We start from the raw sequence: 24,623 nt of genomic DNA on the forward strand, positions 1-24,623 counted from the left end.
AATAGGGACAAGTGGCATATCCTTTCTGAACTTGAGTTTCTTCCTTTGAGCAAACATTACTAATACTTAACTCACAGGTTGTTGTGAAGATGAAACGAGAGCAGGTAGGTGAAAGCACCTTGCAGGTGTTCACATGGAAAGAGTTCAGTCAATGAATATGGTCTGTGTTCAGCCACGTGTTTCCAGCTGGGGCACTGGCCTATGAGTACCAAAAACGTGTAGATGTGTGTGCTTGTGGTGGGTAAAGCCCAATATTCATTGCCATTTTTAATATTTCCTTTATTATTCTTGAAACGTAATGCATATATAATATGCTCAGGGATCAGAGGAGTTGGAATTTTTCTTTTTAATCTGAAATAAAAGCTAGCCATAACTACTACATTTTTGTTAGTGTTTGTATTTTAAATGTATTCCCCATATAACTCATTTATTATGAAATTGTTAAGGTTTATTGTTCATATTAGTTTGTGATTTTTTTTCTCTCAAAACTAATTACAAATATCTTTTACAACATGCTGTTCTATGGATTTTGGTCCATAGTAGGATTGACAGTATAAATGGGATTCCAGGCTTTTGAAATACCATTTTCCCTCAAAAGAATGTTTACAAATTTCCTATTAACTGGGTCACTTACTACCACTCTGTTACCTCTTTAGTTCAAGGGAGGACAGTTGGAGTAATTGTGGGTTAAAGAGCTAATTGCTAAATTGTTTTTCTGCTCTTGTCTTCCACATTTTAGTCAATTAAGTGCATATTATTATACTTTGTACTTTATATGCATTTTAAAGATAAATTCAATCAACACAATAAACAAAGTCTAAGTATCCGTGCTGCGCATGGTTTTATGCGGAATATAATTCCTTCAAAGCAGCTTATAATTTAAGAGTGAGGTAGGAGGGGCATACTGTACTAGGAGAGTTGCATATATTCTTTCATTTAATTCTCAAAACAAAACCGTGAGATAGGAATTGTTCTCATTTTGCAGACAGGGAAGTCAGGGCTCAACACTTTAATAAATTTGGGCAAGACACAGCTATAAGGGATGAAATGAAGGTTTAAACTAAAAATCCATGCTTTTTTCTATATATGCCTGCTGAGAAGGGAGCTAACAACCAATTCTCATATACAGTGAATTCTTTACCAGATAAAAATTAAAATCTTGTAAACAAGAGGCACTACAAAGTTAACAGACAAGGGATAGTCTGGGAGAGGATATCTGTAATATATAGCACCAATAAAACATCAATATCCAAAATTTTAAAAGAACGCCAACAAAGTGAAAAAGAAAACTGAACAGAAAAATAAACGAGAAATCAGTCAGGGATTAATAGAAGAGGAAACCTGAAAGTCAAAAAATATATATATTTACATATAATGATGATTAATAAGAAGGGAAAGAAAATCAAAACACAGTGAGATTCTATTTCACCTCCATCATACTGGAAAAAACACAAATGTCTGATTGGAAAAAAGGATTGATGGCCATATGCGCTGGCTCGTGCCTGTAATCCCAGCACTTTGGGAGGCTAAGGCGGGTGGATCAGTTGAGGTCAGGAGTTCGAGACCAGCCTGACCAACATGGTGAAACTCTACCAAATACACAAAAATTAGCTGGGTGTGATGACACATGCCTGTAATCCCAGCTACTTGGGAGGCTGAGGCAGGAGAATAGCTTGAACCCGGGAGGCGGAGGTTGCAGTGAGCCAAAATCGTGCCATTGCACTCCGACCTGGGTCACAGAGTGAGACTCTATCTCAAAAAAAAAAAAAAAAAAAAAGGATTGAGAATAATGTAGGGACAAAGGAACTGGTTATTTCACTGCATCATCCAAAGTAGCTTCCTATCCCTACTCCTCCAATATAGTCTCTCATTTTCTCCATAGCACGACCACTCTCTGACAGCTTTTTCTTGCTTTAACATTTGTTTGCAGTCTCATCCCCCAGGAAGGCAGGGAGCTCATCTGTCTTACTCACCACAATATCCCCAGTGACTATGACAGTTCTGGCACATAGTAGGTTCTCAGGAAATACTGGCTGAAAGAATGGTTGTTTCTATCACTGGGGGACTAGACTGATGGGTTCGAGGAACAGCTGGATCTTTCAAGCGCTACTTCAAAGTCCATTTGAGGTGTCTAATTTCTGAATCAGGGTATTGCATTACAGACCCTCTACATAGATAACCCAGCATTCACTTTGCTTCAGTTAACAGTGGCTGCAGAATAGAAGTTGAGAACCATATGTAGCTTATGTACGGGCCCATAAGCTAAGAATGGTTTCTGCAGATGAACATTTGTAATCAGTTTGATGTTAGGATAAACTAAGTTTGTTTTTTGTTTTGTTTGTTTTTATTTCAGGTTCAGGGGTACATGTGCAGGTTTGTTACATAGGTAAACTTGTCTCATGGGGGCTTGTGGTACAGATTATTTCATCACCCAGGTACTAAGCCTGGTACTGAATAGTTATTTTTTCTGCTCCTCTTCCTCCTCCCACCCTCCACCCTCAAGTAGGTCCCAGTCAGTGTCTATTGTTCTCTTCTTTGTGTCTATGAGTTCTCATCATTAGCTCCCATTTACAAGTGAGAGTATGCAGTATTTGGTTTTCTGTTCCTGTATTAGTTTGCTATGGGTAATGGCCTCCAGCTCCCTCCATGTTCCTGCAAAAGATATGATCTTGTTCTGTTTTACGGCTGCATAATAGTCCATGGTGTATAGGTACCACATTTTCTTTATCCAGTCTGTCACTGATGGGCATTTAGGTTGATTCCATGTCTTTGCCATTGTGAATAGGGCTGCAATGAACATTCATGTGCATGTGTCTTTATGGTAGAGTGATTTATATTCCTCTGGGTACATACCCAATAATGGTTTTGCTGGGTCGAATGGTAGTTCAGCTTTTAGCTCTTTGAGGAATCGCCACACTGCTTTGCACAATGGTTGAACTAATGTACACTCCCACCAACCGTGTATAAATGTTCCCTTTTCTCCACAACCTTGCTAGCATCTGTTACTTTTTGACTTTTTAATAATAGCCTTCTTACTGGTGTGAGATGGTATCTCATTATGTTTTTGATTTATATTTCTTTACTGATATGTAATATCGAGCTTTTTTTTTCCATATACTTGCTGGCTGCATGTAAATCTTCTTTAGAGAAGTGTCTGTTCATGACCTTTGCCCACTTTTTAATAGGGCTGTTTTTTTCTTATAAATGTAAATTCTTTATAGATGCTGGGTATTAGACCTATGTCAGATGCGTAGTTTGCAGACATTTTCTCCCATTCTCTACAGGTTGTTTGCTAACTCTGTTGATGGTTTCTTTTGCTATGCAGAAACTCTTAAGTTTAACTAGACCCCATTTGTCAATTTTTGCTTTTGTTGTGTTTGCTTTTGGTGTCTTTGTCATGAAGTCTTTGCTCTTTCCTGTGTTCAGGACAGTATTGCCTAGGCTGTCTTCCAGGGTTTTTATAGTTATAGGATTTACATTTAAGGCTTTAATCCATCTTTAGTTGATTTTTGTATATGGTATAAGGAAGAGGCCTAGTTTCAGTCTTCTGTGTATGGCTAGCCAGTTGTGCCAGCACCGTTTGTTGAATAGGGAGTCCTTTCCCCATTGCTTGGGAAACACTAATTTGGGGTATGTACATTCCAGGTATATACCCCAGTGGAAAAAAACGCTGTCAATAAATTTCATTCTTCTCATTAACAGATCTGTATTACTAAAAATTGTGCACAATTATTATTTTTTGAATTTCATCCATAAAAGTTGTAGAAATTTCTCTTTTTATATAAGTACCTATTTATTAATAATATTCTTGATTTTGCTTCTTGGCTCACAAAGTTGAAAGTATTTACTGTGTGGCTTTTTTCAGAAAATTTTTGTCTACCCCTGCTACAGAAGTGGCCTCAAGGCCCTTTAGCTGTGACTGTTGCAGGAGGATGGGTGAGAAAAACTTCAGTGGACCCAGTCATGTCCAGGAGACTCTCGTGCTAGAGTTTTTTCATCTGCAGCTTGAGAACAGTCCTTGACTTCCACAGGGCACTGAGAATGTTTTGGAACTTTATGACCATTCCTAGGAATGGCACCGCAAAGTCTTGAAGGTCATGAGTCCATTGTCATGCAGTGAACATTAAAGTGGTAAATCTTGGATTTGCCTCTTACTCCCTGTTACCCACCCTTTATAACATAACTGTTGCATTGTTGGGCAGATTATAGTATGAAAGGCAGGTGATCGCATCTCTTCCAGCTTCTGGGGTCACCCTTTCCCCTAATACTTAAAATGGCTTGAGCCATGTACTACAAGTTCAATACCTTTTCTTCCCTCCAATATTCTGATAATAATGGGGCTTACCTGTTCTGGTCATCTCTCTTTGAATTCTTGCTGCTAGCTCAGTGTTTCACCTCTGGCCACTGCTGTCTCCTCTTTGCTCTGCACTGCCCACTTCTCTAATCTTCCAGAGTGACACCAACGCAGGCCTTACTGAAGATCTCAGGGAAAAGGAGGAAGATAACAATGTGGTTCAAAACAGAAATCAACTAAAACTAAAGTTTTCTTGGCCATTGGGATTTCTTACGGGCTGTCCTTTCTTCTTAGGCCCCTGCTCCATTGTTCCTACCTTCTCTTATCTACACTTTTCCATTTTCAAGCCTTCAACACCCCTACTCCCTACCTGGCTCTAGCAAATAAATGTCATTTTCTTCCTCAGGCAGTTTAGCTTCCTCTGTTTTCCCCTTTCCTTCCAGGCCTGTCCTAGACATGAATTACGCCACTCTGGCAGAAGGCAGAATTGGCTGCAGTGAGTGTTTGTTTTCAATAATGCTGTTTCTCCTTTCCTCTCTACTATTAGACAGTCCATAAAATGTGCTCAGCACAGTGCCTTGTGCATAGGAATCACTCATTATATGTTCATTGTTCTTATTATTAAGAGGATTGTGCCAACTTAGGCCCAGTGCTGGTCCCCTCATCCTAACTATGGCTGCTGCAGTGTTATGGTACAGGGGAAATATATTATTAGTGGTACTTTGAGAGCAGCTATATATTGCTTCATGCAGAACCCCTTTTTGCCTTTCTACCTGTCTTCATTTTCTCCTTTGGCTTTTGGGGTTCCTTGTGAACTGTATTTATTTCTGTCTGCCATGGAAATTGGTACACAGAGGGTGATGACATAAACTTTAGGGTTCAAAAGTGCCCAGAAATGACCTAGCAATTGCCTTCCAGGTATATACCTAAAATAACTGAAAACATGTTTACACAAAACGTGTCCATGAATATTCATATTGTCATCTACCAAAAGTTGGAAACCATCCAAATGTCTATCAGCTGATGAATGGGTACACAAGATGTGGTATACCCATACAGGGGAAACTTATTCAGCTATAAAAAGGAATGAAGCACTGATATATGCAACAACATGGATGAACCTTGAAACCTAATGCTAAGTAAAAGCAATCACAAAAGGCCACATATTGCATTACTCATTTTTTAATGAAATGTCCAGAATAGGCAAATCTAGAGAGACAGAAAGTAGATTAGTGGTTGCCAGAGGCTGGGGGTAGAGGGGAATGGGAAGCAACTGCTGCTAGGAATGGAGTTTCTTTTTGGGGTGATGAAAGTATTCTGGAATTAGATAATGGTGTCAGTTGCACAAGCTGTATATGTACCAAAAGCCACAGTGAAAATGGTAAATTTAAAATCATAAATTTTATGGCATGTGAATTATATCTCCATTTTTCAAAAATGTTTAGAAGCCCATGGAATGCATGACAGCTGTGAAAGTACATGATTTTCTCTGTTCAGATAAAGAGAAATGAACTGTGAGCGTACCCTGGGACCTCAGCCTGATGGTACTCACTTCTGGGCACAGGCGTGTTCAGCAGAAATGTGGAGCCCACATGCTGGCCTCTCTAGGTAGCACCTGGCTTGGCCTCTCAGGAATCTTCTTCTGGCTGCTGGTGAACTTCATGGTGCTCCCTCTCCCAACAGCTCCCCAGGCGTGGCAGGTGCATTGCAGAATCAGATACACACAGCCCTGCATTAGAAACATAGGAGCTTGCTGTTTGCCAGAGCAGAGAGAGCCTCAAGCTGCCATCACTGTGAGCCTGCTGACCTCCTAGTGTATTAGCTTTTTGCACAAAGTACTGACACTGACCACCAGGGTTGTCAAAAGATGTGGCCAGGAAGCTGTCAGCCCATTGCACCTCTTATACAAGGGAGCGCTTGTTCTGCTAAGGATTTCAGCTACCTTGGCCCTTCTTTCTCACCTTCATTCCCACCCAGGTAACTGTTGTCACTTCATTCTAATGACTTGTGTGCAAGAAGCATCCTATGCATTTTGGAGGGCTTTTGCATTAAAAAAGGAACAGCATTTATAGTACCTTGCTTTTAGACAGCTCTTCCCAGTTTACAGAGGCTTGTTCTGTTGTCATCCCAAGTGATTCTCATCATAACCTTATGAGTGAGATGGACATTATTTCCATTCCACCAAGAAGGGATCTGGTTAAATTACTGGATTGAGATAAATTGCGATTATAATCCAGGTCAGATGAGGTCAGATTTCATGTTCTTTCTGCTCTATACTGAGACTGCCTCTATGCTGAAATCTGGATCTCAGAAAAATGTGTTGATTACTATACATTTTAGGTTTGATATTAAGGCTTCTTAGAAATTTTCCAAATGAACGAATATATCTTAAAGCTTAATTTCAGCAATTTTGTCAGGTTGAAATTTCAAGTCTGTCTTACATTTCTTAAAAACAAATTTGAACTGGTTATATAATTATAATAGGGCATGTCCTTTTGAATAGTGAATATTCATTTTGCTCAGAAATAATAGAAAATGGCTTATTTAACTAATGTGCACTTAGAGGAACCTCAATAAGGAACAGATAGCTACATCAGTTTTGAAATTGAAATGCTTGAATTTATTTGGATACCCTGGTTACAGAGAGTTGTTTTGGAAAATCCAAATGCCTGGGCCTTATTCCTGGACAGGGAATGTTCTTATTTATAAAACCAAACTACCAGCACAGATTGGAGCCTGTTTAACACATACAACATTGTATCCTTTCTTGTTATGGTCATGTGTTGAGACAAGACACAGGAGAAAAGAGTGCTATCTATATATATAATTTGTTATTTTAAAAACATAGGTAAGCCATGGTGCTGACAATTAAAATAAATATGTGTATATTTGTTCAAGTCATTCACTTAATAGAAAAAACAGACATAAAGTGCCCTTCATTTTTTTGAAAAAAGGTGTTTTAATTAAAAAACCATACAGGAATGTGAGAAGTAGGGTAAGGGAAATTGGAAATTTACTTTTCTGTGTCTTTTATCTGAGGAATTCTTAGGTTATAGTTATTTTGAAACCCAAACTTTTCAGTGTAAAAATAGAAGTGAAGAAAGAGGAACAGATTGGAGTCTGGAAAAAAAAAAAAATAGAGAGAGAACGTACAGCAGGAAGGCTGTGTACGGGAGAATGCTGTGTTCGGCCTCATCTCAGATTTCCTCCGTACTGTGGAGATAACCAGGACGGTGAAGACTTGAACTGAGTTCAGAACAGTGGTTCTCCATGTTTTTGAGTTACAAAATTTTGATGAAAACAATTTGATGGAAGCTGTGGACAAGCGCTCCAGAATGCTGAACATTTGTACACATGCACATTCATTTGCAGTTGATTTCAGCAGATTCACGATTCTCATGAAGGTCGCTCATGAAGAGTGGGTCAGAATTGCCCATAGGAGTTTTCAGAATACAGATACCTAGGTCTCCCCTAGCCCAGGGCTCCTGTGATGGACCACTCTGGCAGGGAGTCATGAGTACCAGGTTAAGACATGGCCAGTGGTGGTTGTGATGGTTGATTTCTAAACTTGGGATAGAGAGTTCAGTAACGGGTGTTCATCTTTAACTGAGAGCTGCCCCAGTGTGATAGGCTTCTCTCTCCTGGAATCACTTCACTCCTGGCTGGGCTGAACCCTCAGGAGGTAGACCTGCTGTCCTGGACAACAGCCCCTAGAGTCAGGACCCCTCCTCTCCACCCCCACACCCCTGCCCCTCTGCACCCCAGGCCTGGCCTAGCTACATTCTCCTTGTGCCAGGTGTGTGAGCACCTTCAACTTCTTAAGTTAGACCTTGAAGAAGAGCTATGTTTTCTTTCAGGATAGTAGCCAGTGGTTCCTCCCTGCTATTGATTTTTGTGTTGTTTCATTTGTAAATAAGTGCTTGTTCTATGCTGTTAAAATGATGAATGCTGAAACAGTCTTTAGAGTTGGGAAAATTCATAGCTTCTTGAGAAAATAAATATAAAGGAAGTTATGGGTCATCTCTTCAACCTTGTCCACATCCTGGTTTATGTTCATATTCCTCCAGCTCGGCACCAACATTACTCTGGCATCTCCTAAGTTGATTAATAACATTGCACTGTCTCTATCTATACACTTGTGTCATATCTACAATCGTTTAATTAACAAATTGAGTAGAAGCCCCATATCCAAAGTCACGAATTTGTAGTAATTGGTCAGTTATATACGATAAAATGTGGTTAAAACAGTGAATCACAAAAACATATACATAGACAATCTGTTTTAACTGAAAACATATACATGTACATTTGTTTGCCAATCTTTTGTTGTGTGCATTGCGCCTGGCTGGAGTTGTGATCTTTCTTGCACATAGCCATCTAAACTATATCACCCACCCTTCCCAGTTTTGGTTTCTTCAAAGTGAAGCAAGAATTTGACACTTGTAAAATAGTCTAAGTGCAGAACACCTCCAGATTTTAGTGATTTTGTTATTCTTTTTTATAGTTATCTCACCCATACCTAATGCACAGTATTTAGAAATGGCACCTAGGCTTTATTGACTTATTTTTTTCATAGGAAAGAAAACTCATTTTCTTTCTATGCACACATTTCATTGGTTTACCTAATTTTCAATTAAATTATGTCATTTCAATAACTTGTACAACTGATAGAAACTGGTTTGGGAGCAAGCCAAATGACTCCTAGGGGGAGAATGAACCAAGCTGTTAGCAGCAGGAGTACACAGAGAGGGAAAATTCTGAGTTGGTTTTGTAGAGACAGATTAAAAGTGCTTCTACTGCAATATGTGTTGAAGAAAATAAAAGTTGTGCTCCACGTTTTAAGGTACACTGAAGCTACTTTATTTTACTTGTAAAATAAATTCCTTTAAGGAGGAATGCACTTACTTAACTTTAAGAGAATCTGCACAACATCACTATCCAGGATGAATGATTAGAAGTAGACCAGAGTAGTTATCAGGAGGTTATCTCTGGGAGGTCATCTCTGTGGGATCAACCTCTCATGACAAACACTGTTTTCATCTTGACCTTCACCAACTACTTTTTCTGCATTTAACCAATAAAATTTGCAGTAACAAATATTGATAGTTGCAAGGTTACACACCAACAGTCTTTGGAATTATGAAAGCTAACTTTCAATATTATAGACTAATTAGCTCAGTGCTGTTAAACGATTTGGACAAAACCTAACCTTATGATTTCAAGTAGACAACTTATACAGATTTAGCTTAAAGTTTATGATAACTGGTATGTAAATACTTAACTTTTTAATCTATTAAAACAAACGCTAATTTTTAATGAAGTGTTTTACATTCTCAAAAATGCTTCCTTGTAGTTTTTCTCAGGGTTCCTGCTAAACTACTTGTCATCTCTGGTTTTAATTTTAATTTGAACAGAGCTGAATCAAAGACATGTAGGGGGTTTTGTTGTTGTTGTTTTGGTTTTGTTTTGTTTTTTGAGCCAGGATCTCGCTCTGTTGCCCAGGCTGGAGGGCAGTGGCGTGATCTCAGCTCACTGCAACCTCCACCTCCCAGACTCAAGCGATTCTCCTGCCTCAGCTTCCTGAGTAGCTAGTATTACAGGCATGCACCATCACGCCCAGTTAATTTTTGTATTTTTAGTAGACATAGGGTTTCGCCCATGTTGGCCAGGCTGGTCTCAAACTCCTGCCCTCAGGTGATCCGCCCACCTTGGCCTCCCAAAGTGCTGAGATTACAGGTGTGAGCCACCACACCCAACCGACATGTAGGGTTTATAACAATTTATTTCCACCTAAAGAAAGAGTATGTCTATTTAGCTAGATTAAAGTATTACTGTAAAGTCCAGTTAGTGAATTTCCCTACTTTCTTCCAAAGTCATTAAAACAAATTGTCCTCAGCCCCAAGGATTATATCATGTTCTTTCCTCCCTGGCATTTAAATCAGTGTAAAAATGTCCCTTGGAATCATTTCTGTGGGGGACTGTAAAAGCAGTAAAACACATGGCATTTTCACAGGGCTTGTAGTCTGTTTAGAGAAACAAGATTGACACACTTGAAACAGATTATACCAAATGTTTGATTAAGTATAAAATGGGAAGTAAAAGTAATAATTGCTGAAGCACCTGCTTTGCATGGTCTATTTTGCACATAGTAGAGGCTTGAAGGATTAGGAAATTTGAGGGAATATATGGAACTAAAACTAGAGTCTGAAGAATAAGTGGAATCTGAACTGACTAGTGAATAAGCGGGAGAATTCTGGGCAAGAGGAAAAAGGCCTGATACAGTCTGTTAGGGGCATGATGCACCAGGGCACCAGGATTTGTTTTATAACTGGAATTTCCTTATGGTCTAACTGGGCACTTCCTAACTTCCCTGAGTCTGATCTTGACACTGACTTGTCCTTGGTTGTACTTTTCTTTCCCTATCCAAGAATCTGCATAAGACCAATGGTCTGTTCTAGCCTACCATTCAATCTCTGATGGTGTGGCACTGGGAAAGTCCTGTAGGGGTGCATTCTTAATGATAACCACCTCTTTTTTTTTTCATTCAGTGCACTCTTTTTTCCTAACTTTTATTTTAGATTCTAGGGTACATGAGAAAGTTTGTTACATAGGTAAACTCGTATCATGACGATTTGTTGTACAGATTATTTCATCACCCAAGTATTAAGCCTAGTACCCAATAATTATTTTTCCATTCTTCTCCCTTCTCCAACCCTCTACCCTCAAGTAGACCGCAGTGTCTGCTGTTCCCTCCTTTGTGCCTATGAGTTCTCATCATTTAGCTCCCACTTCTAAGTGAGAATGTGCAGTATTTGGTTTTCTGTTCCTGCATTAGTTTGCTAAGGATAATGGCCTCCAGCTCCCTCCATGTTCCTGCAAAAGATATGGTCTTGTTCTGTTTTATGGCTGCATAATAGTCCATGGTGTATAGGTACCACATTTTCTTTATCCAGTCTGTCACTGATGGGCATTTAGGTTGATTCCATGTCTTTGCTATTGTGAATAGGGCTGCAATGAACATTTACGTGCATGTGTCTTTATGGTAGAATGATTTATATTCCTCTGGGAACATACCAAATAATGGGATTGCTGGGTTTAATGTTAGTTCTACTTTTAGCTCTTTGAGGAATCACCACACTGCTTTCCCCAGTGGTTGAACTAATTTTCACTCCCACCGACGGTGTATAAGTGTTCCCGTTTCTTTGCAACCTCACCAGCAAATGATAACCATCTTTTATTGAGTACCATTTAGTAGGTGCTTGCATGAATCAGGATAGGCTAGGTTATGATGCAGTAACGAACATTCACATGGATGTTTGGATTTCAAATTTCAGTGGATTAAAATGAAGAACTTTTATTTCTTGCTATGCTACATGGCCAGTGTGTGTTGGTAGGGATGAGAGGCAAGATCTCAGCTTGTTGCTGTCATTCAGAGACTCAGGCTGGCCCCTGCCTCTACTTACATATACCACTGCCACTCATCAGAAAGGTCCAAATCCTTTCCCCTGACACATTCTAATTCTCCTTTTTAACTCACGAAGGATTCATCCTCCATGACATTTTCAGAGCCACTAGCGAACTTTTTAGTGTGTTCTGTATCTTATGGAGAAAGAATTTCATGAATTTCTTACCTGTTGCACTGAGTTTATCAGTGCAAGACAGGCATTTTGGTTTTCACCTGGGAATCCTTTCTGAAGTACTGCTGGGCATGCCATGTCTATATTATCAACTAGCTTTGGGGAGGATAAAACTCCGAGACCTGGGATGGAGGCAGCATGGGGTAGTGGAGCAAGTATGGGACCAGCAGCCTAGAGGCTTGGGCCAAAATCCATTGCTGTCACCTCCTATCTGGGTGACTTTGTCATGTCATTTCACCTCTCTGAATTTCATTGTCTTCAATTATAATATGAAGCAGCTAGTCTTGATTATTGTTAAGGTCTCTTTTAATGCAAAGACCCCCTACCAGTACAATAGGTACAGCGTAGGCCCAGCTACTTGGGAGGCTGGAGCAGGAGGATCACTTGAGCCCAGGAGTTCAAGTCTAGGCTGGGCAATACAGTGAGACCCTAGTCTTAAAAATTTTTTTTCATAAAAAAAATACAATGATTCCCTACAAGTACAAAGCAAGTACAATTTAAAGCTTGAAATTGTTTGTGTCTTTTGGATTCTGTAACTCCTTTGTTTTTTTAACTTTTTACTTATGGACGGAAGGTTGTTTTTCTTTAATGAAAGGAATATTAGTCATTTCTCATACAATTAAGAAATATATTCAAGATTTCATCAGCTTAGATCTGCTATGTTGTACAGTTTGTCACCTGTACTCTCATTTTTTCCAGTCTGAAATGGGGAGAGGGGCCTGGGCCGAGGTCAGTTGCCACTTTGGCAGCTTTGCTTCTAACCTTGGAGATTCTTGCTCCCATTCACCAAAGAATCCTGAGTCCAGAGAGTTCCACAGCAGCAGACCTGATTAGAATTGATTGACTTCCAAAAAAGTCTGCTTCCTTCAGCAATTCTTCATGTCCCTGAAAAAGGCCACTTTGTAATAAAGACTGTGGATTTTCTCCTTCCATTTAGGGTTGAGGTTGAAATACTTTTGGTTCCAGAGGAGTCCAGTCGACTCTGCCTGCCTTGTTCTGCCCTGGTGGCAGCTTCCCAGAGATTCAAAAGAAGCTTTTATGTGGCTTCTCCTAACTTGTCAACTACTATAACTTATAGTGCATTCAGACAGAAAAATGTTCTATAAATATAGAATCATGCAAGGAATGTCCTGGAACCAGAGTGTTATCTCTAATTGTCAGGTAGGATTTACTGAGACTACCAAATACTATATCACTGTCAAAGGGCAAGAGAGTAGGATAGGTCAGTATGAAACATGAACGATATGAAAATGACAAAAGAGTTAATGAATGAATGAATGAATGCTGAGAACTGGGAAATACATACATGTATACATGCACGGTTATGTGCAACCAATGACATATTCAATGGGATGTGATAGCCTCATGAGGAAACCACTGCTACTCTTCAACCATGTGGTAGATGGTGTGTGGCTTTGCTGTCCCCCATCCCCCAACCCCTGGGGCTGTCCTACTCATGGTAGAGCTATGTCCTGCTTGCTTTTGTCCTGTCTCAGAGGAGAGGATCCAAGCATCATCCAGTGTCTACAGCTGGTTTCCAAGAAAGGCTGTGCTTCCCATCAATGTCCTGTGCCACGTGTGGCCTCTGTCTCCTTGTCAGCCTTTGGGGTGGCTGTGGGATGCTGCTGCTCTGTGTTTTGGGTGCTCTCTGTGGCCTCTGGGATACATTCTTTCTGCCACGATCCCTGTTCCCCTGCACTAGGTGAGGCTAGTGCTGACTAGGTGAGGCATTTTAATTCTTTTCCATGATAAAAATCACTTCTGGTTTAGAGCCTGGAGTGGAAACACTTTTGCCAGTTTGAATGAAGTTGAGGCTGATATGGGCTGAGAGCCACCGAAGAGACCGCAGGGAGCCCTGTAGACCCCCTGGGTTGCAGGTTCTCTTGTGGGGAAGATGGAGATTGCTGTGCAGATGTTGTGGGAAGATCCCCCCTTTCCTCTGTTTTCTCTCAGGCCCCCATTTTCCTGTTCTCTTCTCCATTCCTCTCCCAATCTTTTTTCTGTCTGGCTTGTTTATTTATTATAGAGAGCACTACTCTAAAATGAAAATAGAATATATAACTTCTAAATTACTCTTATTAAAAATGATGAAATACAGAAAATCTGAGAATGACAACATGTAGAGGGTGGGTGGGAAAAATAAAAAGAAAAGCCTCAAAATAAAAGTATAAACAAAGTAATGTAAATGCACAAGTGTGTCAGTTATCAAGAAGTATAACTGTTGAAGGGAAAAGTTTAGAAAATTAAATCAACCAAATGCTGTATACAAAAGAAGTATTCAAAGTAACATAGGTTAAAAATCAAGGCTGGGTGTGGTGGCTCATGCCTGTAATCTCAGAACTTCGGGAGGCCAAAGTGGGCAGATCATTTGAGGTCAGTAGTTTGAGACCAGCCTGGCCAACATGGTGAAACCCCATCTCTACTAAAAGTACAAAAATTAGCGCACACCTGTAATCCCAGCTACTCGGAAAGCTGAGGCAGGAGAATCCCTTGAATACGGGAGGTGGAGGTTGTAGTGAGCTGAGATCATGTCACTGCACTCCAGCCCTAGCCAGACTCCCCTCAAAAAATAAATAAATAAATAATAATAAAATAAAATAAAAATCAATGGAAAATTATGCCAATAAAATACAAATCTCAAATAAAAATATGGTTTACAAATATTGACAGGCGAAATTTCAAGGCAAGAGGCATTCACTGGAGCAAACTGGTGGCTTTCATGTCCTCCCCACCCTCTGCCAACCCCCATTTCCCTTTGGTTTTAACAGCAACTCAGGATCCCAAGCATCTTTGAAATGGGTTTATAGGGATGCAGTAGACCTTCCTCCTAGATACACCAATGTCTCAGGGCTGGTAAATGTTTGGGGGAAGGGTAACTGACTGAGGTAAGTCGATGAACCTAGCAGATTGGTATTGATTCAGATGATGTTAAACTTTTAGGATTCCAAGTTTCAGAAAGTCCAGGTAACTTTATGCATTTTGAGTAGGGTGTGTATACATGTGGAGGCAGGGTGTGTGAGAGAGACAGACAGAGACAAGAAGAGGCAGAGAGAGAGATAATCCTTACAAATATGGTTAGTGTTTTTCTAAATTCCCTTTGCTTTCCTAGGCACACTTTCTTTTCTTTTCTTTTTTTTTAGAAAAATATTCTCCTTCTGTTGCCCAGGCTGGAGTGCAGTGGTGTGACCACAGCTCACTGTAACCTTGAATTCCTGGGCTCAAGTGATCCTCCCACCTCAGCCTCCCAAGCGGTCGGGACTACAGGCGTGTACCACCACGCTTGGCTAATTTTGTAACTTTTCATAGAGATTAGGGTCTTGCTTTGTTGCCCAGGCTGGTCTTGAACGCCTAGCCTTAGGTGATCCTCCCACCTCAGCCTCCCAAAACTCTAGGATTTTAGGCCTGACCGTGCCTGGCCCAAACATTCTTATATACACTTACTTTCATAAGAAAACTGAAACTCGTCCCTCCTTTCCGGGTTGATGTGCGACCTCAATGAAACCCATAATTTGACATCTGAATCTGTACTATGTATGCAGACACTGTATAGTTTCTACCTTATGAAAACAAGTGAAAACCTTTGGCTTTCACTGGATCCACTCTAGGTATATGGCTTCTCTTTTAACTGCCTAAGATAAAAATCCAAAATATATTAAGTTTTATTATCTTAGCCATCCCCTGGTGTGTTTCAGTCTCGCTCACATTTGAACCATTTTCACCTATACGGAAAATGTGGTGAATTTAAAGATGTCAGTTTAAGAACAAACTCCAACTCAAATTTGTTTAGCCACTCTTTCCAACTTATCAAGTTAACTTAGAAGATAAATCCAGAGCTGAGTGTTTATTCCTTCTTGTCTTTTATTTTTTATTCCTTCCTAAAAGTTATCAGGGCCTGCTTGAATTATAGTGCATTTTTTCTTGTCAGAGCTGATTTGATTTCTGGCTCCCCTGCCTCCCAGCCTACCCTCTGTGTCATGCTGCAGAGGCGGCAGATTGGCGCTCTGGATTTGAATTTCAGCATGCCTGCTGTCTGCTGCCAGAGACATTTAGCAGATGGGCTTGCAGAGGGAGAGCTGGGTCTCGACAGGGAGGGGGCCTCAGGGGAAGAGGCTCTTATGGGACGGGCTGGCTCTGCCCGTTCTCACCTTGCCATTTTGACCCTGGCCCACTACTGTGTCTGTCACAAGATTAGCAGAGGCTCAGTTTTTTGTTGTTGTTGTTGTTGTCTTTAATATCCAGCACTTCGCTTATTATGCATCTGGGTGTGGAATTCTTCGAGTTTTCCTCTGAGGGGTTTGCAAAGCTCCCCGCTCTGTCGCCCAGGCTGGAGTGCAGTGGGGTGATCTTGGCTCACTGCAAGCTCCTCCTCACAAGTTCACACCATTCTCCTGCCTCAGCCTCCCGAGTAGCTGGGACTAGAGGCGCCTATCACCACGCCCAGCTAATTTTTTTGTATTTTTAGTAGAGTCAGGGTTTCACTGTGCTAGCCAGGATGGTCTCGATCTCCTGACCTCGTGATCCGCCCACCTCGGCCTCCCAAAGTGCTGGGTTTACAGGTATAAGCCACCGTGCCCAGCCAGCTTCTTGAATCTTTAGGCTATATTTTCCATCATATATGGGGATCTTTCCGTCATTCTTCTTCTTCTTCTTTTTATTTATTTATGTATTTATTTATTTATTTATTTATTTTTGAGGCAGGGTCTCACTTTGTTACCCAGGCTGGAATCCAGTGGCACAACATGACTCACTGCAGCCTTGACCTCCCAGTCTCAAGTAATCCTGTCACCTCAGCCACCAGAGTAGCTGGAATTACAGGCATTTACCACCATGCCCAGCTAATTTTTGTATTTTTGTAGAGACAGGGTCTTGCCATGTTGCCCAGGCTGGCCTTGAACTCCTGAACTCAAGTGATCCGCCCACCTCAGCCTCCCAAAGTGCTGGGATTGCAGGTATGTGCCATTGTGCCAGGCCTCATTATTTCTTTCTTTTTTTTTTTTTTTCCTGCACTGCATTCTTTCTTCCCCTCCTCTGGAATATCAGTGACATGAATGTTAGAGCTCTTGGTATTGTTGCACAGGTTCCCAAATATCCTTCCCCCCGCCCACAATAATTTTTCTCTCTGTTGTTCACATTGGATACTTTCTATTGATCTGTCTTCAAGTTCACTGGCTCTTTCTTGTGTCACATTCATTCTGCTATTGAATTCATCCCCTGAGATTTTATTTCAGTTATTGTATTTTTCCGTTCTGGAATTCCCATTTGTTCCCCATGCTTCCTATTTCTTTGCTGAGACTTTCTATCTTGTCCTTGGTTTCAAACATGTCCACCTTCACTTCATGGATTATTTTGTAATAGTTGCTCTTAAGTCTTTGCCAAAAATTTCAACACCTGTATCACGCCGATATTGGCATCTGTTAATTGTCTTTTTCCCATGTAAGTTGGGATTTTCCTGATTCTTCATATGCTTAGTAGTTTGGGATCATATCCTGATAATTTGAATGTTATAAGGCTGATTTTTGTTTAAATACTGGATAATGTTGATATATTTGTTTTAACAGGCAGTTATCTTGGTTGGGTCCAGGCCTCAAGTTCCCACCAACCTCCTGTGGGTTGTAATTTCCATGTCAGCTCTGTTTTCAAAGCCTTTGTAGGGGTTTCACCTCTGTCCTATGTATATCCCACCTAGTAGCCAGTCTGGGGCTTGGGCAGAGGTCTGTCGGTTAGCTCCAGAAGTCCGTCTCTTAGCTCAGCTCTCAAAGTCTTTGCTGTACCAGCCAGGATCAGATCCACACATGTACATTTCTAGAGTACAGGTGCTTTACAAACTCTTTAATGGGGCTGCCTTCCCAAGCTACTCCTTCTCCCCAGTTTCCCCAGTATTATCCAGTTCCCTGCGGTTTTTGAATCTATGGCCAGAAAATCTGAGCTTTTACCCCTGCTTTGCCTATGCTCTGCTGCACACTTCCTGTGACTGTGCCTGAGTCCAAGGCCAAGCTGCGGGAAGAGAGAGACAGAAGTAGTCAATGAGGATTCACCCCACTCTCTGGAGGCCACTGCCTGAGATGGGAGGGGGAATTTCCATTTTCACAGAGTTCTGGGTGCCTTTAGGCCCCCACTGTGGCTTCTACCATCTTAGTGGGATTACTTGGGAGGGAATGCAAGAATGGAGAAAGGAAAAAAAAAAAGGAGGAAAAGTGGGGATTTCCTCTACTCTCCCTGAGCATCGGGAGACGCCCTGCCTCCTGGAGCCTGAACTGCAGGGCTGCTCCTGGTGCTTCCTGGCTGCGCCAGTGCCCACCACCGGTGCCAGGCAGCCTAGAGTAGGGGCGGGCAGTATACCAGAAGGAAAAGCAATGACGACCTGGCTCCTAGTTTCGAGGTACTTTGAATTCTGGTCTTCTTCTCCAATCTGCCCGCTACTGTTTACTTTTCAGATTCCTCAAATAGCCGCTCTGTGCATTCTGTCCAGGTTTTGCTGCTGCATTCCGTGGGAGGCGCGGGGTGGGAGTATGGTTACCCAGAACGGAAACTGAGATCCTTTGTTTTTAAATGAAATTTTTGCATGGGTTACCTGAATTTTAAACATCACTGCACAATGTATAACTGATTCTTGCTCTTTCTGAAGCAGGGCCGGGTCTGAGAAACAGTCCAATTACAGGAGAATGCTGAGGGGAAGGCACGTGAGCTGCACCTGGTACTCCCCCCACAGCCTTCACAAGCGCTGGGCACACACTGAGGGCGTTACAGAAACGTAACGGCAGTGCTCACAGCCTCAGCCAGGGCTGGAGTCATGTTCTGTCCAGATACCATTTTGTGCCTCTCCCTCCCCCAACTACTCCCATCCCCACCCCCTCTAAAAAGGAATAAACAATTTCCTTCAGTCATTGTTTCCTGCCCACTAACAGATGCTCTTAATTAGCACAAAATTGCAGCAAAATTGCTAAATAAATCTATTTTACTTGTTTTGGATTTGTTTCTCCCAGAAAGCTTAGGCTTCTCCATCATAAACACATCAACACACACACACTTTATTGTTGAGTTGGAGTCAAGGACTCACAACTTAGTTCCTTGTTCATTTCCACGCACACAACTGTGATGCACAGAATTGATGGTTAGCCATCTTTCCCAGCAGAGAACTGCTGGTTTTGAAACCCTTCAGGAGCTCACTAGGGGTGGGAACATGCGTTTGGGAGTATTGAAACTTTATAAAAAATATCCCAAACACTCTATCCGTTATCTATCATGATAAACAAACTGATCATTGACATTAGTCATCATATAATTTCATCCTCCAAAGGATTGTAGCCTTGAAACACAGAGGAATGGAGCATTAGAAGCATCCTTGTGGTTTATTTTATACAAAAAATGTAGAAATATGCTTGTAAAACTGATGGTGGCACTATTTTTTGGTGATTTCTGCATGGGCTACCTAAGGTCATTCATGGGTGTGAGGATATGGTCTGTGAAGGAGGAAGCTGCTGTTCTAAATTTTAAAACAAAGAAAGCTTTTGCACAACACCGAATCGATAGCTCTCTTTTCTAGGTCATGAGTGGGCCTGCTTTTGTTCCTGTAAAATTTTTAAATGCTACAAGTTTTGCTTGAGGCTCATGGTCTTGAATTAATATATTCCTATTATGTGCACAAGTGTAAGCTGGTAAGCAAAGGAGTATTTTAAAAGATTGCTTTTTTTTTTTGGCGTTATCTTTTAGGAGTAAAATCTTGGAATTCAGCTTCATGGCTTGAGAGAATCATTTTCTTTTTTTCAAGAAACGAAACTTTATGCTGAGATCACAAATGATAAAAATATCCCAAAGCCTCATGGCTGTGCTTGTTGCAGTCTTTTTGAGTCAAATCCATTATCTCCATGCACTGAGTGACTCAGTGATCACTTTTTACCCTTTGGAAAGTAGAATCTCAGATATCTGCAAAATAGCCACTAAATAACATGAGCTAGTTGTGTATGGAATTTTCTGCTGTCCTTAATCTGAATTTTTGGAATTTTTTTCTAGTAATGAAAACATTTGCCTCTCATTAGAGGAAGCCTGCTCACTTTTCAATGCACATCTTCTGGACAAGGTGCTAGATAAGGTCTTTGCAAAACTGAAAGGAGGCTCCTTCCTTACCTTGGAAATCAGGACCACGCCTGCCCTGAGAAATGCTTATCTGAGGTGGGGCAGGCCTCTTTGTATGAATGCCCTGGTGGTTAGAAATAGAGGGGGTCCCCGTTCCTGCAGGAGCTGGGGAACAAAGCTGCTTCTGTGTGGCAACTCATTGTAATACTCCATTTGACATTTCAGCTCAGGCTTGCTGGGGACAGACAAACAGACCAATCCAAAATGATGGTATTTCCAGCCACCTCTGCTTAAACTGCTCCTTTACCTGTCTGAAGAGGAAGTACAGGTGGCAGGCAGGACTGGGAATCCACGTTCCCACCTCCTGGGAGCAATGGGGGTGGCATTGTTATGGCCACTTGATATTTGAAGCATGTGGATGACAGGCATTTAATGTACCCTGGCATTTAGGGAATTGTTTGGAGTAAAATCACATTGATTAAAAAAAGCTTTTAAAAAGGGAAAGATGATTTTTGTCCTTTTCTATTTAACCTGCCATTGATGTTTTAAGGTGCTCAGAGAATTCTCTTTGTGGGAATTTGGGAAGGACAAATGTTGATTCGTACACTAGAGAATTAAGACAATGATAATTGAAAGAGATGATAAAAGCTAGTGGTTTCCATGGGGAAATAATCACAAACTGCTGTCAGACTGATTCCAATAAGAACATCACTTTATGTGAAATGTTTTTTAAACAGCTCAACCAAAGCATTAAGCCAGAGCACTTCTGAGGGCATCTATTTGCGGTGTTTCTATTATATGCCCATCTGAGACTCCTCAACTTAACACTATTCACTGTTCCAGCTGCTGTGCTTAGCTTCTTTGTGGTCAACACTCAGTTGGAAATGACAAATACTAGGTGGCAAGAAGAATACTATTTGCGGACCCTTAAGATAATTCTACAGTTTCACCATATTGATTTACCATATGGATTCTAAATTATTGATCTGTGAAGTTACTTTTGTGTGTTAGCCCAGGTTAAATGCTACTACTGTGTTTAAGGTGTCTCTTTAATAATGCTGAAAAGAACTTTGATGTGCTTTTGGGCTTCTAGCAGTGGAGACTGCCTCCCACGCTCTGCCTTTGTATTTTCAGGCATTTATTTTGGAGTAATATTCAGGCACTGCACCCTTTTGTGCTCCCAGTGTTCCCCGTAGAGATCTCTGTCAGAGCCCCTATAACCTTTATGGCATTTATTGGTTTACACAGCTGTGGCCTATATTAAATTGTAACACAGAGCCTGGCATGTGGCACAAATGCCCACTGAATGAATGAATGACTCCTTGGTCAAGTCTCACTGCCTCTTTCCAAAGAATGCTGGAACAAGAAGCCTTCCATTTGCCCCTCCTGGCCCAACCTCCACTCTGCTCCACCCCAGGAGGCTGACCTGCAGGGATCAAGCACAGCTTCACTCTTCCCTGCCTTCCCTTTGAATTTGGTCAACAGGAGGCAGGAGATTGGTGGGTGGGGCAGACAGTTAGGGTGGAGTATGTAATAGGATTGACTGTATTCCTCTACTACAGACTTCTCCATATAGTTCCCTTAGGCTTGTAAGGGCTCTCTGGTGTTACTAGACACAGGTATTGCGTTATTTATTCCTTATTGGTTTCCTTAAGCCCTGCCCCCACCTTTGTAAATAGTCTTTTTGTTAAATTCTTTCAAATTAGCCCGTTTGAATGAGCCCACTGGATCCTGCTGGAACCTTGACTGATGGCCCAAGTCACCCAGATGACAACATTAATTATAATCTATACATCATAGGGGTGAAAAGGTATAATACCTTTCCTCACTCATCATAAGCATATGACCAACACTCCTTTAACAAAAGACAGGTGAACGAAAGAAAAGCATAACCAATTTATTTAATCAAAGTTTTACATGACATGGAAGCCTTCAGAAATGAAGACCCAGAGATGCAGGGAAAATGATCTGTTTTAATGCTTAGGTTCCATGAAGATGGACAGCTACATGGTAGTGTGATTGGACAAAAGGGTCTGATCTAATGGTAATAGGCTAATGGGGGAACCCCAGCAAGGCCTGTCTGTTCAGCTTCCTCTTGGTCTCTCCGTGTAGCATTTCTTCCTCCTGGGTGTGGGGCAAGATCCCTCTGGAACAATGGTATTCGGGGACAAGGGAGAGAGTGACCTTTGTAGATTTTATGGCTTGCTTTGGGGAAGAGGGTCTCCAGTTTCTCTCACCTGCCTTACAGAAGAGTAATTCTGGTTTCTAGAACTCACTCTGGGGAAGAAAGAGGAGTGAGAGACAGGAGGGCCACAGAAGATCAGAGAGAACTCGCCTTTGAGGCCCATCCAATGTCCTTTTGAGACAGCCAAGTATAAAGGGGACCTGGGAGAAACTCTGACCAGCCTGCGCAACGGGAGGAATGCACACTGGGCCAGAGCCCCCAGGGAAGTTTGTGTCGTTTGCAGTGGGGAGGAGCCTGGCCTCTGTTGGTCTGGGGTGGAAGCTGAGATTCAATCTGTGAGGCAGGAAGCCAGCTAGCAGAACTTTTGCTTTGCTGACAGTCCCTGTTTCCCTTTTCTTTCTTTTTGCCCAGTAAATTCCATTTTTCTCACCCTTCAAAGTGTCTGTGAGCCCAATCTCTCACGGTCATGTGACAAAGACCCCATTTTACCTGAGCTAAGGAGAAAGTCTTACAGCACTTTAACGTTCATACCATGCCAAAGCACCAGACTTTGGGGAATCATGTTCTGAGCCCCAACAACATCACAGCCTGCCTCCCTTGCATTATTTCAGTAAACCTCCTCTTCTAGGCCAGCCTACCTCTGAATTAGAATCAGCTGGAGCAGGAGTCCGCAAACTACAGCTTGCAGGCCCAATCCAGCCTGCTGCCTGTTTGTGTAAATGGAGCTTTATTGGAAGGCAGCCATAACCATTTGTTTACTTACTGTCTATGGCTGCTCTTGAGCTACAGCAGGAGGCAAGGAGTTGCAACAGAAACTGTGTGGCCTGCAAAGTCTAAAACATTGGCTATTTGACCCATTATAGAAAAGATTTGCCAACTCCTCATTTTGAGGAAAACCATAACATGTGAACTCCATCGTTTTCATCCAGGGACTCCTGGACCAGATGCTGGGGGTCCTTGTGAGTGGTCCATGACAGTGACGTGGGAGGTTTTAAACCCCAGGCCTAGCTGAGTGCTCTTGGGACATCATGTTGCTGTGCTGGCTGCTGCTGTGACCTGGGAAGCACTCAGTCTGTCAGTGTGACCAAGCAGGACTGGAAGCATTTGTGTTTAAATGTGTTGACAATTTATGATTTCAGAATCAAATAATTTCCTAAAGAGAACGACTCTCCTGAATATTTTAGCATTTTACTATAGAAGTTGTTTTGAATATATCTGTCTCCCCCTCCTGACCATGAGTGCTTCTTGGGAGAGCCTGCACAGGTTGCATGCCCATGCAGCTGGCCCTGCTCTGTGGGTTCCTGAAAAAAGAGGCAGCCTGCGGGAAACCAGGGAGGCCTCCTTCACTCTAGAGGGACTGTGTGGTGCTCAGCCCCTACAAGGGTAGTACAGGCTGTGGGGATGTGAGACTGTGGGCTCTACAGGGATCCTTCCACGGTGTGTGTCTAATAATGCCTAAACTGAATAACCCTTGATCACTCCAAAGTGCTCGCATTGATCTCAGACCCCCACGTGAGAACGGATTCCTCTTGCCCAAACCCAGACTGTCTGCTTCACACAGACTAACCTTGTTCCCCACGACTTCCTTGTTTTCTGTGTAACCCCGAGTCACCTAGGCCACCCCATCTAGGGGCAACAAACCACATTTGTACTAAAGCATCTCATGGCTGGCCTGTCTAGATGTTTCTTTTTTGGGTGCAGACAGTTCCCACCACAGTACCTGACTGGAGAACACTGTGTATATGTGTATTTACCAGTGCCTGGCACCGAGTGGCTAAAGCTCAATAAATATTGTTTGACCAAATAGTAATCAACATCAGATTCAGAGGAGAAAAGAAATAAGCGTGTGGGAGGCATTAACTGGGAAGATGTATGACGAATGTTCTCCAGCTCTCTTACTAGAGTCTCTGCCTGCTCAGCCTGCACAGAACAAGAAGAGCTGTAAGAAAAGGCTGTTCTTCCAGAAGGTGACCCTCAGGGGAGACTGGCGACATGATTCATGGGCCCAGTATAAAATGAAATGCAGGGCCTCTTGTTCAAAAATTATTAAGAATTTTGACTGACCCTAGGCACGCTGCCTGTGAGTTAGCCCTGCTCTGCAAGGAGCAGTAATAAAAAAATAATAAAATTACTAAGAATTTCGAGACAGCATCAGCAGAGCATTAAACTTAGGAGCATGGCCTCCTAAGACTGCACGTATCTTGCTCCCAGAACCCTCCCCTGCCTACTTCCTTACTGTAAAAAGGGGTTTAGGGGGCTGGGCGCGGTGGCTTACGCCTGTAATCCCAGCACTTTGGGAGGCCGAGGCGGGTGGATCACGAGGTCAGGAGATCGAGGCCATCGTGGCTGACATGGTGAAACCCCGTCTCTACTAAAAATATAAAAAATTAGCTGGGCATGGTGGCCAGCACCTGTAGTCCCAGCTACTCGGGAG

The 24,623-nt window shown here is 41.9% G+C and overlaps 1 protein-coding gene across 1 annotated transcript in view; it reads left to right on the top strand.

Moving 5' to 3' along the window:
- The window catches only part of METTL24 (methyltransferase like 24), a 112,655-nt gene that overhangs the window by 10,582 nt on the left and 77,450 nt on the right, over positions 1-24,623 (top strand). The window contains exons 4-6 of the mRNA XM_011952795.1: positions 2,697-2,704; positions 14,404-14,443; positions 18,996-19,023. Coding sequence (XP_011808185.1) covers positions 2,697-2,704; positions 14,404-14,443; positions 18,996-19,023 — 76 coding nt within the window. The remainder of the gene's footprint in view (positions 1-2,696; positions 2,705-14,403; positions 14,444-18,995; positions 19,024-24,623) is intronic.

This window comes from Colobus angolensis, unplaced genomic scaffold (assembly GCF_000951035.1).
Source record: "Colobus angolensis palliatus isolate OR3802 unplaced genomic scaffold, Cang.pa_1.0 Scaffold35, whole genome shotgun sequence".
Lineage (NCBI taxonomy): Eukaryota > Metazoa > Chordata > Mammalia > Primates > Cercopithecidae > Colobus > Colobus angolensis.